At 39.6% G+C, this 16,175-nt stretch overlaps 1 protein-coding gene across 1 annotated transcript; it reads left to right on the top strand.

Annotated features, from left to right (window-relative positions):
• Positions 1-2,202: 2,202 nt before the first annotated feature.
• LOC134757652 (olfactory receptor 1P1) lies at positions 2,203-3,273 on the top strand. Its single transcript, XM_063700900.1, has one exon. The coding sequence runs from the start codon at positions 2,203-2,205 to the stop codon at positions 3,271-3,273; it is 1,071 nt and encodes a 356-aa protein (XP_063556970.1).
• Positions 3,274-16,175: the final 12,902 nt, after the last annotated feature.

Raw genomic sequence — 16,175 nt, 5'->3', positions numbered from 1 at the left:
ACCTTTGTTCAGCATGACTTCTCGCCCTGTTTCCTCAGATCTATACATAACTATCCCTCAGGGTTGTGCCCTCTGTTTCTAGGCTTGATTGTCAGCTAAGGATTTGTAGATTCTGATACTCCCTGCCCTACTCACCTACTTTGCTACTTGGCCTTTACTTTCCACATTGATGGGGCTGATTCATGGTGTTTTCTTCCACTCATTTGCAAGGTTTTTTTGTTGTTGTTTTTTTTTGATTGTGGGATGTTTCTGACTCTCAGTTTCAATGAAAGTATACGTATCTGAGCTTATTGAGCTTATATTGCCCCTCCTTGTCACTTTGCATAGTTCTCAGGGGAGACATAAGAAAATCAGGATCTAGACAATCACTGTTTAGTCCCAAATACATAATTCAGATATAAATGGTTCCATGCACCCTTTTCGTAATGTAGTTCCCTTTGTACCCTTTTTATTCTTTCTTCAGATATGTAGTTGTTGAAAAGCATACCAAAAGCTTATGAAAGTTTTATCTGTGACTTGATCAAATTATGTTTTAGAACTTCTCCCTTTCACAGAGTCCTCAAAGCCATCACCGCCAGTCAACACTTCATTCAGTCCAAGGGTGTTTATGCAGATAAAATACACAGAATGCACTGCTGTGCTGGGTAAAGACAGTCAAGATGCATGTACAGAGGGTGAGAAGACTGATAAATGTTTGCAGAATTGAACTGAATTAACTTGACCCAAACTCATGTTTCACTCCGTGTTTTAAAATTCTCAGCCTTTAGAAGAATAAATTCAGGAAACGAAGGTAAGCCCTAAGAAAGTAGAAAAGTGGAAACTCTAATCATTTAATAACATTTATTTCTCTATATTCAAGACACTACTACAGCTACTGTGTGGACGACATAGCATGTTAAAGAATCTATCATTAATACGGGGGCACAAAAATGTTCAAAAAAGAGATGTGTAGTCAAAATATTGGGAAGTTTGGTGCAGGAACAACCTTTTCTTATAGAAGGACCATGAATTATTAAGTAGTAGGTGGCATTTGTGTGGAAATGTGTGGAATTTTACCAGTCAGAGATGGAGAGAAAAGTCACCCCCACATAGTGGCCATACTCATTAGGGGACCTTTAGTCCCTGTTGCTGATTTCTTTCTTCCTTCCTTTTTCTCATTCTGTGGCCCAGGCTGGCATGAGTGAGGCAATCTTGGCTCACTACCAGCCTCCGCCTCCCTGGTTCAAGCGATTCTCCTGCCTCAGCCTCCCGAGTAGCTGCGATTACAGGCGCCTGCCACCACACCAGGCTAATTTTTTTGTATTTTTAGTAGAGACGAGGTTTCACCATGTTGCCCAGGTTATTCTCGAACTCCTGCTCTTAAGTGATCTGCCCACCCAGGCCTCCTAAAGTGCTGTATTTCAAGCCTGAGTCAGCGTACGCGGCCTATTGCTGATGTTTCTATCCATACGAAGGCTTCTTCCATCAGAATAGCCCTACCTGCTTCTCCAGTGGTAACCCTGGGTTGAGTTACCTGATTGCTGAGTTTTGGCCTTCAGCTTCTCTTTCAGGACACATTCGGTCCTGTCCTGTTTAAGATTCTGGAGACTAGTAAAGACCCACTATATACAGGTTACTTTTTGAGGTGTCAGTGAAACTCCAAAGAACAAATCATATTCTCTAAATAGTTGATTGTTGAATTGGTTTCCAGAAGAATAGATAATATGAAATTGCATCTTCAGAGAATATTGAGTTTTGGGCTTGATTAATCAGAACAGGTGCAGTCTTGGGGTCAAAGAGTGGTTTGAAAGCAGGTGAATGGCTGGAGAACTTGTATCCAACTCATATAAGATTTTAATAGAAGCAGTTATGTCTAGCCCATTAGATCAAAAATTCCCTGAGGTTAAGGGTTATCACTGTGCCAGGTCCAGAGTCAGTAATTAATATCTGTAAAATTAATGAATGAAAGCATCTTAACTCCTCTGAGAGTACAACTAAAGAAATCTGGGATGGAAAAGAGTGTAGAAAAACAAACGAGAAAGGTATTTTAATTACCTTACGTTGTATCTCCCACACTTTCTAGCATGGTGTATTTCAATAAAAATTTACAGTGCACATAGTAGACGGCCAATAAAAGTACACTTTCTTTCTCCTTCTTCTTCCTTAAAGCTCAGAGAATAGCATGCTCACCAGTCTAAAGTAAAACATTTTTACAGAATTGTAATGGGGCTCACTCAAGATTTTTTTCCTCCGACCTCTGATCTCCTGGAAGGAGGGAATCAGACTAGCACCTTTGAGTTCCTCCTCTCGGGACTCTCAGACCAGCCACAGCAGCAACACATCCTCTTCCTGCTGTTTCTGTGGATGTATGTGGTCACTGTGGCTGGGAACCTGCTCATTGTCCTGGCCATTGGCACCGACACACACCTCCATACCCCTATGTACTTCTTCCTTGCCAGCTTGTCCTGTGCAGACATCTTTTTCACCTCCACCACTGTGCCCAAGGCCCTGGTGAACATCCAGACCCAGAGCAGGTCCATTTCCTATGCAGGGTGCTTGGCACAGCTCTACTTCTTCTTGACTTTTGGGGACATGGACATCTTTCTCCTGGCTACAATGGCCTATGACCGCTACATGGCCATTTGCCACCCGCTCCACTATATGATGATCATGAGCCTCCACCGCTGTGCCCTCCTGGTGACAGCGTGCTGGACCCTCACGAGTCTTGTTGCCATGACTCACACCTTCCTCATATTCCGGCTTTCCTTCTGCTCTAAGATCATTCCTGACTTCTTCTGTGATTTGGGACCGCTGATGAAGGTGTCTTGCTCTGACACCCAGGTCAGTGAGCTTGTGCTCCTCTTCCTAGGGGGAGCAGTCATTTTAATCCCTTTTATGCTCATCCTGGTCTCTTATATCCGCATTGTTTCAGCCATCCTCAGGGCCCCCTCTGCCCAGGGAAGGCGCAAGGCCTTCTCTACCTGCGGCTCTCACCTCGTTGTTGTTGCTTTGTTCTTCGGGACAGTGATCAGGGCTTATCTGTGCCCCTCATCCTCTTCCTCCAACTCAGTAGACGAGGATACAGCGGCTGCTGTCATGTACACAGTAGTGACTCCCCTGCTGAACCCCTTTATTTACAGCCTGCGGAACAAGGACATGAAGGCTGCGGTGGTTAGACTTCTCAAGGGCAGGGTCTCTTTCTCACAGGGCCAGGGACTTCTGCTGAGAAACCGAAGGTGTTCTCCATCCCCTCCAGTGAGGGGCTTGACAGAAATTTCTACCTCAAATTTCTGAATCCCACGTATCCCTTACCAGCACTCCCCTCCCTGAATGCCCACTGCAAGTTTGGTGATATGAAGGAAAATCAAGATTTTGCTTCGTGCTTCATCTGTTAAGAGCGCCTTATTTGCTCATTTAACTTATTAATAATTTTTCACAAGGAGGCGTGACTTTTGCAATGCTTTTAATTCTAAAAGCCCATGTAGCCTGTTATATGCTAGTTTATTAAAACTTAATGAAGTCATGGAAAGTGGGCTAATAACAATATTAGCAATAAAGTCAATATCTGATGGCAAAGAAAGACTTTACAACTTTAAGTGAACAAGTATGTTTTCCTACAAAAATAGGAAATTATACAAATTGTCTCAAGGTTATGAATATTTGCAGCTATTAAAGCTCTCAGCAATATAGGAGTGATCTGTGTTCTCTTAGTAAAAAGATATACAAACAATTTGTAATGAGAAGATATAATAAATAAATGTAAGTTTATATTATGGTAACTATTTTCTTTTTTTTTTTTTTTTTTTTTTTTTTGAGATGGAGTCTCACTCTTATTGCCCAGGCTGGAGTGCAATGGCACGATCTCGGCTCACTGCAATCTCTGCCTTCCAGGTTCAAGCGATTCTCCTGCCTCAGCCTCCCAAGTAGCTGAGATTATAGGTGCCTGCCACCACGCCCGGCTAATTTTTATATTTTTAGTAGAGACGGGGTTTCACCATGTTGGCCAGACTGGTCTCGAACTGCTGACCTCCAGTGATCCACCCACCTCGGCCTCCCAAAGTGCTGGGATTATAGGCGTGAGCTGCCATGCCCAGCCATGTGTATTTATTTCTAGCTTTCTTCCTTAAGTCGTGGCTGACTGTGAGTGTTGTGTGTGTGTATCTGCCTATAGTCCACGCAGGTCTGGGTCAAAAACTGGAATTCCAGCCATCTTGAGGAATTTGACAAAGACTGGTGGACCACACATATCTTTGCTTCCTTGTGCTGAGTAGCACGCCCCATCTCCCACAAGAGGGGTAAGGCTGTCAGTGGTAGTGACTTGGTCCAGGAGGCAGGGGATGCCTTCAGAAAGAAGGAGATCGTCAAGAGAAACTGAGGAGGTGCATGAGGTTTGTGTTCAGTGCAATCCACGCCTGTGCTACTCAGATCCATGTGCAGTTCCCCATTGTATCCAGCTCTCATCCTATGATACGGAGCCTCTAAGTGTTGTTCAAATGAATTCAGCCTGATTCCTTCCCAAATAGGGTGGGTATATGCCCCATAACTCAGAATTCCCTTTAAGGTGGTGGCCAGTTAGGAGTTGGAAAGATTTCATAAAAGTGTAATCAAAACAAGATACAGTTCATACTACTGTTGGTTGTCCCAAAGCTGTAACTGCAGATAATTAGCTCAATTCTCTACTACATATTTTAGATTTCCCTCATCTAGGCTATCACTTGGCAGGTCTGTGTTGATGCCTGGTAGAATGAATTAGACCTTCAACAATCAGAGGTTTTAGTTATTCTGCTTTTTTTGTGTTATGATGACTAAAATTCTTGTTAGCATTTATTACTATTTATGGAATTAATATGAAAGTTCATGGCATATCCAAGTAAATCCCCTAAGTTTAAGATGTATTATTTTCAATTGTGTAGTAGCAGCCATAAATCTTCATGGTAATCAATATCAATTATTAGTTAAGTGGCTCATATCTTTTTCTGTTGGTCTACTGCATGAGGAACACGAAATGGTCGGGGGCAGTTGGTTTTATTTGAGTGGATTAATTAAAGGGAGGTAAGGTTTCCACGCTTCACTTGAACTGGTAAAATGATGAAAACAGTAAAATGTGATAAATTATGTATGTGTGTTTAGTGTAATGCCTACAGCAGCCACTAAAAAACTATACAAAGGGATATACTCAAAAACACCAAGTGTTAAAGCAACTCACAAGAAGGCAGGAAAAAGAAATCATTAATTATATTACATGTAAATGGTCTAAATGCACCAATCAAAAGACAGAAGTTGGCAGGGTAGATTCAAAATAAACATTACCCAACTCTATGTTGTCCACAAGAAACTCACCTCAAATATTACAGCTTAGGTTGAAAGGAAAAGAATGGAGAAAGACATATAAACATTAATGAAAAGAAAGAGACGTGGCTATATATATTTCATATAAGTGGATTTCAGAGTAAAGGAAATTACCAGTGACAGAGAGGGATATTATAATAAAGGGTTCAATCTACCAGGAAGACATAGCAATCCTGCAAACGTATTCATCATACAATTGAAATGCAAAATATGTGAGAAAAAAACTGAAAACTGAAGGAGACATAGACAAATGTTCACAATTATAGTTGAAGAAAAAAACTGAAAACTGAAGGAGACATAGACAAATGTTCACAATTATAGTTGAAGACTTCAAAACCCCTCTCTCAACAATGATAGAATAACTAGACAGAAACTCAGTAAGGATATGGGATAACTCTACAACAGCAGTAACCAACAGTATCTATTCGACATTTATAGACCACCCCCTTCAATAACAGCAGAACTAACTAACATTATTTTCAAGTGCTCCCGAATATATACCATGATAGATCACATACCGGGGAATAAGATAAACTTAACAAATCAGCCTAGAAATCAATAGCAAAGATGAGGAAAATCTCCAGACACTCAAAAACTAAACAACACATTTACTAATAATCCATGGGGAAGTTGCAAGTGTAATTTTAAAAAACAACGTTGAGCTGAATTAAAATGAAAATATATCAGAATTTGTGGAACAAAGCTAGAACAATGATAGGAAGAAAACGTATAGCACTGAATACATACGTTAGAAAAGAGGAAAGTCTCAAATCAATAATCTAAGTTCCCATTTAAGAAGCCTAGAAAAGAGCAAAATAAATTCAAAGCAAACACAAGGAAGGAAGTAATAATGATAGGATCAAAAATCAATGAAATTGAACATAAAAAACAACAGAGAAAAATCAGTGAAGCGAAGACCCGGTTCTTTGTAGAGATCAATAACAAATCTCTAGCAAGATTGACAAAGAAAAACAGAGAAGACAATATAAGAACTGAAATAAGGTATATCACTACAGACCCTGCAGACATACAAGAGATAAGAGGATACTATTAGGAATTCTACACACGTAATTTTGACAATGAAGATAAAATGAACGAATTCCCCAACAAATACAAACTACCACAGCTCATCCACTGTGAAATAGATCATTTGAGTAGACTTACAGCTATTAAGGTAATTGAAATAATAATTTTATAACACCTCAAAAGAAATATATAGGTCCAGATGGTTTCACTGGAAAACTCCATCAAATGTTTAAAGAGGAATTAACACAAATTCTACACAATGTCTTCCAAAAATAGAAAAGGAGAGAAGAGATTACCCTGATGCCAAAACCAGATAGAGAACTACAGACCAATACCCTTATGAATATAAATGCAAAAATTCATAATATCAGATAAAATTCAGCAATATATAAAAGAAATTATACACCATGATCAAGTGGGGTTTATTCCAGGTATGCATGGTTGGTTCAATAGTTGAAAGCCAGTCAATCCAATCTAGCATACTAACAGCCTGAAGAATTACATGATCCCACTAGTTGATACAGTAAACAGATTTGACAACATTTAACATTCTTTCATAAATTTTTAAAAATAAAACCGGAGAAGAATGAAGAGGAATGTGCTCAACTTGATAAAAAGTATCTACAAAATCCTATGGCTAACATTACACTGTAGGTTATGAGGAAAGACTGGGGACAAATCAAAAATGTTGACTGTCATTACTCTTATTCAATAAAGAACTGGAAGTTATGTCCAGTGCAATAAGATAAGGAAATAAAAGGCACACAAACAGAAATAAATGAAATTGTCACCATTTTCAGATGACATGATTCAGAGGACATAGAAAATTCTAAGAAATGTCTTTAAAAAGCTAAAACAAAACAAAAACAAAACCTAAATGCTTATGTGAGTTCAGAAAGGTCACAAAATGCATGATAAACATACAAAAATCAGCTGTATATCTATACAGCAGCAATAAGCATGCAGACACCAAACTTAAAAATACAAAAGCATTTACAATCACTCAGGAAAATAAAACAGATGTAAATCTTAAAACAAAAACACATGTACAGGACTGGTTTTTTTTTGTTTTGTTTTGAGACACAGTCTCACTCTGTCACCAGGCTGGAGTGCAATGGCGGGATCTTGGCTCACTGCAACCTCTGCCCCCCGGGGTTCAAGCGATTCTCCTGCCTCAGCCTCCCAAGTAGCTGGAACTACAGGTGCGCACCACCACACCCAGCTAATTTTTGACATGTACAGGATTTTTATGTTGAAAACTACAAAACACTGCTGAAAGAAATCAAGAAGACCTAGATAAATGGAGAGACAGAACATGTTCATGAATTGTGAAATTTAACCTAGCAAAGTTGCCAATTCTCCTCAAATTGAGATTTAGGTTTAAATTCCTCTCAAAATTCCAGCAGAATTTTTTTTTGTTTTATATATAAACAAGATTATTCTAAAATGTATAAGAAAATACAGAGGAGAGGGCCAAGATGGCTGACTAGAAACAGCTGCAGTCAGAGGCTTCCTCTGAGAAGAATGAAAATGGCAGCTGAGGTATCCAGGTTCTCTCACTGGGACTGATTAGGTGGTTGGCGTGACCCATGAAAAGTGAGGAAAAGCAGGGTGATGCAATGGCCCACCTGGGAGCCACACAGGACAAGGGGAGCTCCCACCCCCAGCCAAGGGAGGTGGCGAGTGATGGTGCTACCCTGCGCAGGGAACCACACTTTTTCCCCGGATCCGTGCAACCCACAGATCAGGAGATCCCCTCACAGATCAGGAGATCCCCTTCGGGAGCCCATGCCACCAGGTCCTTGGGTCCCAAGCACAGAGCTGTGCAGACTCTCAGTGGCCACTCAGCTGGAGATTGCTTAAGCCTACTGAGTTCCAGTGGGAGGAGGGACTGCCATCATCACTGCAGCTGGTGGCTGCCTAAGAAGACTGAGCTCCCTGCCAGTGTGGTGGCTCAGACCTGTAATCCCAGCACTTTGGGAGGCCGAGGCAGGCAGATCACCACAGGTCAGGAGTTCGAGACCAGCCTGGCCAACATGGTGAAATTCTGTCTCTACCAAAATACAAAAAAAAAATTAGCTGGGCAGGATGGTGGGTGCCTGTAATCCCAGCTACTCAGGAGGCTGAGGCAGGAGAATCAGCTGAATCCAGGAGGCGGAGGTTGCAGTGAGCAGAGATCATGCCACTGCACTCCAGCCTGGGTGACACCACGAGACTCTGTCTCAAAAAAAAAAAAAAAAAAAAAAACAAGGCTGAGCTCCCAGGGGAGGGGTGGCAGCCATCACTGCAGCTCCAGTCAGCTGTTTTTCCCCTGCCAGTGCCGGGGAAACTGGACAGTTTAGATCCAGGATGAATTTCCTACAGTGCAGTAAAGTGGCTGTGGTGGATCATGGCCAGACTGCCTGTTTAGGCTGGACCCTGACCCATTCCTCCTCATGGCTTGGCTCCCTGCAGGAATTTTAGCAACTCCAGGCAAGGGAGGACTTCACAATGCAATCACAGTATCAACAACAGGAGGACTTCACAATGCAACCAGAAGTACCAATAACCAAACAGACCAAGCAGAGAAAAGAATTTGAGCTTGAAGACTATCTTGAAATAAGACAAGCAGACAAGATTGGAGGAAAAAGAATGAAAAGGAACAAACAAAACGTCCAAGAAATGTGGGACAAGATTGAACCTACGATTGATACAAGTATCTGAAAGAGATGGGGAGAATGGAAACAAGTTGGAAAACACACTTCAGGTTATTATCCAGGAGAACTTCCCCAAGCTAGCAAGACAGGCCAACATTCAAATTCAGGAAATACAGAGAACATCATAGGATACTTCACGAGAAGATTAACCCCAGGACACACTATCATCAGATTCTCCAAGGTCAAAATGAGGGAAAAAATGTTAACAGCAGCCAGAAAGAAAGGTCAGGTCACCTATAAAGGGAAGCCCATCAGACTAACAGTGGATCTCTCAGCAGAAACCTTAAGCCAGAATAGAGTGGGGGCCAATATTCAACATTCTTAAAATGAAGAGTTTTCAACCCAGAATTTCATATCCAGCCAAACTAAGCTTCATAAGCAAAGGAGAAATAAAATCCTTTACAGACAAGCAAATGCTGAGAGATTTTGTCACCACCAGGCCTGCATTACAAGAGCTCCTGAAGGAAGCACTAAATATGGAAAGGAAAAACCGGTACCAGCCACTGCAAAAACACACCAAAATATAAGGACCAATGACACTATGAAGAAACTGCATCAACCAGTGTGCAAAATAACCAGCTAGCATCATGATGACAGGATCACATTCACACATAACAATATTAACTTTAAATGTAAATGAGCTAAATGCCCCAATTAAAAGACACAGAGTGGCAAATTGCGTAAAGAGTCAAAACCCATCGGCGTGCTGTATTCAGGAGACCCATCTAACATGCAAAGACACATATAAGCTCAAAAAAAAAGGGATAGAGGAAAATTTACCAAGCAAATGGAAAGCAAAAAAAGCAGGAGTTGCAATCCTAGTCTCTAACAAAACGGACTTTAAACCAACAAACATCAAAAAAGGCAAAGAAGGGTATTACATAATGGCAAAGGGATGAATGCAACAAGAAGAGCTAACAATCCTAAATATATATGCACCCAATACAGGAGCACTGAGATTCATAAAACAGGTTCTTAGAGACCTACAAAGACACTTGAAGTCTCCCACTATTATTGTGTGAGAGTCTAACACCCCGCTGTCAATATTAGATAATCAAGACAGAAAATTAACAAGGATATTCAGGACTTGAATTCAGCCCTGGATCAAGTGGACTGAATAGACATCTATGGAACTCTCCACCCCAAATCAACAGAATATACTTTCTTCTCAGTGCCACAGGGCACTTTTTCTAACATTGACCACATAATTGGAAGTAAAACACTCCTCAGAAATGCAAAAGAAATGAAATCATAACAGTCTGTCAGACCACAGTGCAATCAAATTAGAACTGAGGATTAAGAAACTCACTCAGAACCACACAACTACATAGAAATTGAACAACCTGCTCCTGAATGACTCCTGGGTAAATAACAAAACTAAGGCAGAAATTAAGAAGTTATTTGAAACCAATGAAAACAAAGAGACAATGTACCAGAATCTCTGGGACACCGCTAAAGCAGTGTTAAAAGGGAAATTTAAATGCCCACATCAGAGGCTGGAAAGATCTCAGACCAACACCCTAACATCACAATTAAAAGAATTAGAGAAGAAAGAGCAAACGAATCCAAAAGCTAGCAGAAGACCAGAAATAACGAAGATCAGAGTGGAACTGAAGGAGGTAGAGACACGAGAAAACTTTCAAAAAATCAGTGAATCCAGGAGCTGGTTTTTTTTTAAAAAAAAGTTAACAAAATACATAGACCACTAGCTAGACAAACAAAGAAAAAGAGAGAGAAGAATCAAATAGACAAAATAAAAATGATATAAGGGATATCACCACTCACCCCCTCTCCCAGAAATACAAACTACCATCAAAGAATGCTATAAATACCTCTACACAAATAAACTAGAAAATCTAGAAGAAATGGATAAATTTGTGAATGCATACACCCTCCCAAGACTAAACCAGGAAGAAGTAGAATCCCTGAATAGACCAATAACAACTACTGAAATTGAGGCAGTAATGAATAGCCTACCAACCCAAAACTGCCCAGGACCACCAGATTGTTCCTCTGGTAGAATTCGGCTGTGAACCAAAGAGGAGTTGCTACCATTCCTTCTGAAACTATTCCAAACAATTGAAAAGGAGGGACTCCTCCCTAACTCATTTTATGAGGCCAGCATCATCCTGATACTAAAACCTGGCAGAGACACAACAAAAAAATAAAACTTCAGACCAACATCCCTGATGAACATTGGTGTAAAAATCCTCAATAAAATACTGGCAAACGGAATCCAGCAGCACATCAAAAAGCTTATCCACCACAATCAAGTCAGCTTCATCCCTGGGATGCAAGTCTGGTTCAACATATGCAAATCAATAAATGTAATCCACCAGATAAACAGAACCAATGACAAAAACCACATGCTTATCTTAATAGATGCAGAAAAGGGCTTCAATAAAATTCGACATCGCATCATGTTAAAAACTCTCAATAAACTAGATATTAATGGAATATATCTCAAAATAATAAGAGCCATCTATGACAACCCATAGCCAACATCATACTGAATGGGCAAAAGCTGGAAGCAGTCCCTTTGAAAACTGGCACAAGACAAGGATGCCCTCTCTCGCCACTCCTATTCAACACAGTATTGGAAGTTCTGGCCAGGGCAATCAGGCAAGAGAAAAAGTAAAGGGTATTCAAATAGGAAGAGAATCTGTTTGCAGACAACATGATTCTATATTTAGAAAACCCCATAGTCTCAGCCCAAAAACTCCTTAAGCTGATAAGCAGCTTCAGCAAAATCTCAGGATACAAAATCAATGTGCAAAAATCACAGGCATTCCTATACACCAACAATAGACAAGCCAAGAGCCAAATCATGAATGAGTTCCCATTCACAATTGCTACAAAGAGAATAAAATACCTAGGGATACAGCTTACAAGGGACGTGAAGGACCTCTTCAAGGGAAACTAAAAACCACTGTTCAGGGAAATAAGAGAGGACACAAAAAATGGAAAAACATTCCATCCTCATTTATAGGAAGAATCAATAACATGAAAATGGACATACTGCCCAAAGTAATTTATAGATTCAATGCTATTTCCATCAAACTGCTATTGACATTCTTCACAGAATTAGAAAACACTTCTTTAAATTTCATATGGAACCAACAGAAGAGCCCGTATAGCCAAGACAATCCTAAGCAAAAAAAAAAAAAAAAAAAGCTGGAGGCATCATGCTACTTGACTTCAAACTATACTACAAGGCTACAATAACCAAAACAGCATGGTAGCATGGTACTGGTACCAAAACAGACACATAGCCCAATGGAACAGAACAGAGACCTCAGAAATAACACCACACATCTATAACCATCTGATCTTTGACAAACCTGACAAAAACAAGCAATGGGGAAAGGATTCCCTATTTAATAAATGGTGTTGGGAAAACTGGCTAGCCATATGCAGAAAAATGAAAATGGACCCCTTCCTTACACCTTGTAAAAAATTAACTCAAGATGGATTAGACTTAAACATAAGACATCAACCCATAAAAACCCTAGAAGGAAACCTAGGCAATATCATCCAGGACATAGGCATGGGCAAAGACTTCATGACTAAAACACCAAAAGCAATGGCAACAAAAGCCAAAATTGACAAGTGGAATCTAAAGAGCTTCTGCACAGCAAAAGAAACTATCATCAGAATAAACAGGCAACCTACAGAATGGGAGAAAATTTTTGCCATCTATCCATCTGACAAGGGGCTAATATCTAGAATCTACAAAGAACTTAAATTTACAGGAAAAAACCACCCTATCCAAAAGTGGGCGAAGGATGTGAACAGACACTTCTCAAAAGAAGACATTTATGCAGCCAATAAACATATGAAAAAAAGCTCAACATCACTGGTCATTAGAGAAATGCAAATCAAAACCACAGTGAGATACCATCTCATGCCAGTTAGAATGGCGATCATTAAAAAGTCAGGAAACAACAGATGCTGGAGAGGATGTGGAGAAATAGGAAGGTTTTTACACTGTTGGTGGGAGTGTAAATTAGTTCAACTATCATGGAAGACAGTGTGGTGACTCCTCAAGGATCTAGAACCACAAATACCATTTGATCCAGTGATCCCATTACTGGGTATATACCTAAAGGATTATAAATCATTCTGCTATAAAGACACATGCACAAGTATATTTATTGTGGCACTGTTCACAGTAGCAAAGACTTGGAACCAACCCAAATGCCCATCAATGATAGACTGGATAAAGAAAATGTGGCACATATACACCATGGAATACTACACAGTCATAAAAAAGGATGAGTTCATGTCCTTTGCAGGGACATGGATCAAGCTGGAAACCATCATTCTCAGCAAACTAACACAAGAAAAGAAAACCAAACACTGCACGTTCTCACTCATAAGTGGGAGTCAAACAATGAGAACACATGGACACAAGGAAGGGCACATCACACACCAGGGCCTGTCAGCGGGTTGGGGGCAAGGGGAGGGATAGCATTAGGAGAAATACCTAATGTAGATGTCAGGCTGATGGATGCAGCAAACCACCATGGCACGTGTATACCTATGTAACAAACCTGCATGTTCTGCACATGTACCCCAGAATTAAAAGTATAATAATAAAAGAATCTGACCTGGGGAAATATTTTTGTGCTTACTTCATAGTTTAGACTATATCTAAAGATAATACAGCTCCTCCTAAAATCTTACCAAGACAGTCACTAATAAATAATAATAATAATAAACAAAAACAAAAGCAAAGAAAGAATGACCACAGGATTCAGGATGAGAGAAAATTCAAAAGAAGAAATGGGGGAATAGAACTAGGGTTATCACATAGTTAGATGTAGGTTATTACTACAGTCCTAATATTCAGATTAAGTGGTGAGTCCAGGGTGTTCATGAAATTATGATTGACTGATAGTTACATAGATACTTAGATAAAAGCTCTGAATGAAACAATGAAGAGCTTCTCTTTAATCAAGAATGGATAGATAAGAGCAGTAAGGGAGGAGGGGAGAGTGATGAGATCAGGAGTTTAATTAGACATCTCTTAAAGCAATCTAGGGAAGAGAGAGTGAAGATACAAAATGAATACAAGACTAATTTTGCTGTTACGGATAAACTCAGTAAGATCAAATGGAATTAGGTGTTTATTGCCCATGGTGAAATAATAAGTACCAAAGAGGATAGATACTATATAAGAAGGTATCCTTCTTTGCATCTACGATCCAGATGCAAACGTAGTGTGGAAATAGAAACCACAGAATGAATTATTATGATAGCCATAAGATGTCTACAAGAATTTGAGTTTGAGTCACTAAAAGGAAAAAGATGCCCTTAATGACAGTAGTGGACAAAAGAGTAATTTAAGAAAAAAACAGTTCCATTTTGGGTGTGTTTTTAGTGTTCCTGTGACTCTTGAGGATGTATTGAATTAAATAGTAGAATGAAGATACAAAGCTTTGGTGCAAAATTAACAGAACATGGATCAGAGGGGAGCTGATAAGTCAGGTTTTCAACAAAGAGGCTTGCAGAATGACTACAAGAAAGGGAGCCAGGCTGGAGAATGAGGATTCTAGTTGGGGAAGGAAGATATTTGTACAGTCAAGACTTGATGGCCCTCCAAGTCAAACTATGTGTCTCTCTCCCTTTTATATCAGTCAAGGGACATAGCACAGTGTATTGTCCTGCACTATTGAGCACTCAAATACTTGCTTTTGAAAAAAATGAAACAAGGAAAAGTGGTAAGTGCTACAAAAGAAGTTAATGTGCCACGTAGGTTCAGACAAAGTAGCCATTTCATCACATATGAAATGTACGTATGTATGTGGGTGTGTGCATTTCGTCTATCACATATATTATTGTCTCTTTGAATTTTCAAAATAGTCCTGTGGCACAGATGGCAATAGCCCTCCTTCCAGATGAAGAAGTCACATCTCTCAGATATGAAGTGATTTAGCCCATGTCTTTCAATTAGAAAAATGCAGATCTTGCATTTGAGCCCAGTTTTCCTCATGCTGAATGCTCTTCCTCTGCCTCCACAGCTGGCCTGTAGAGGGAATATAGAATAATGAGGAGAGATACCTAAGGAAGCCAGGATGTGTGCACCTGCAGGAAACATGGCTAGAACTTTAACAAGCAGAGGGGACACTCCAGCCATGGTAATGGTCCCTTTTGTAATTCCTATTTATTTATTGCTTTTTAAGTTATTCCCCTTTATGTCTTCATTCGTGGTTGTAGGATTTTGATATACATGCTTAGCGTCTCACAGTCCATTTACAGTTAATATCACACCACCTCATGTAAAATGTAGAAGCTCTGTGTTTGCATAATCTCATTTACTGCTCCAACTGCCTTTTGCTAGATGCTATATATATAACAACTACCTACATTACAAAGCAACCAAATCAATGTCATAATTTTTCATTATTGTTTACATTTTTCAAAATGTTGTGGGTACATAGCAGGTGTGTATATTTATGGGGTACATGAGATATTTTGATACAGGCATACAGTGTGTAATAATCACATCAGGGTAAGTGGTGTATCCATCACCTCAAGTATTTATCCTCTGTGTTACAAACAATCCAATTATACTTAGTTATTTTTAATGTATGATTGAATTGACTGTAGTGATGGTATTGTGCTATCAAATACTAGATCTTATTCATTCTCTAAAAGATAAAAGGGGGTCCTTGCAAATGCTCATCTGGTCAAACTAAGAACACGTGAGTTGGATTTGGGCTCCCTTTATGTTCTACCTCTCCAGGTTTTAAGAAAAGAAGTGAAATACGAAGAAGGACGAACACAGATGACTTTTCCAACTCCAAGACCTGCATTGCTCTCTTCCCAGCTTTTGTTCATTCAGCTGCACCAGTAGCCATTCCACTTTGATGAATGGATTGAACATCAAATACCACAGCTAAGCCATGTCATGTGTCTGGAAGACAGAATATGGGTTTCATACTACTTTCTTCTTAAACAAGCAGCTTATTCCCTTCCTTTTGCCAAAGGTAGAAAAAAAAATAAACTAGATTTTTTTTAAGCATAAAGTTAGGTGGTTGTTCTTTTGTTCAATCCAATGGAATAATATATTTAAACTATTATATTGCTGATTTAAAGGTATATCATAATTATACCTCTAGA

The sequence above is a fragment of the Gorilla gorilla genome, chromosome 19, assembly GCF_029281585.2.
Source record: "Gorilla gorilla gorilla isolate KB3781 chromosome 19, NHGRI_mGorGor1-v2.1_pri, whole genome shotgun sequence".
NCBI classification, from domain to species: domain Eukaryota; kingdom Metazoa; phylum Chordata; class Mammalia; order Primates; family Hominidae; genus Gorilla; species Gorilla gorilla.
This window is presented reverse-complemented; position numbering and strand designations above follow the sequence as displayed.

Excerpts from the sequence above, each read along its gene's own strand:
- LOC134757652 (XM_063700900.1), top strand. The coding sequence starts at position 2,203 with ATGGGGCTCACTCAAGATTTTTTTCCTCCGACCTCTGATCTCCTGGAA.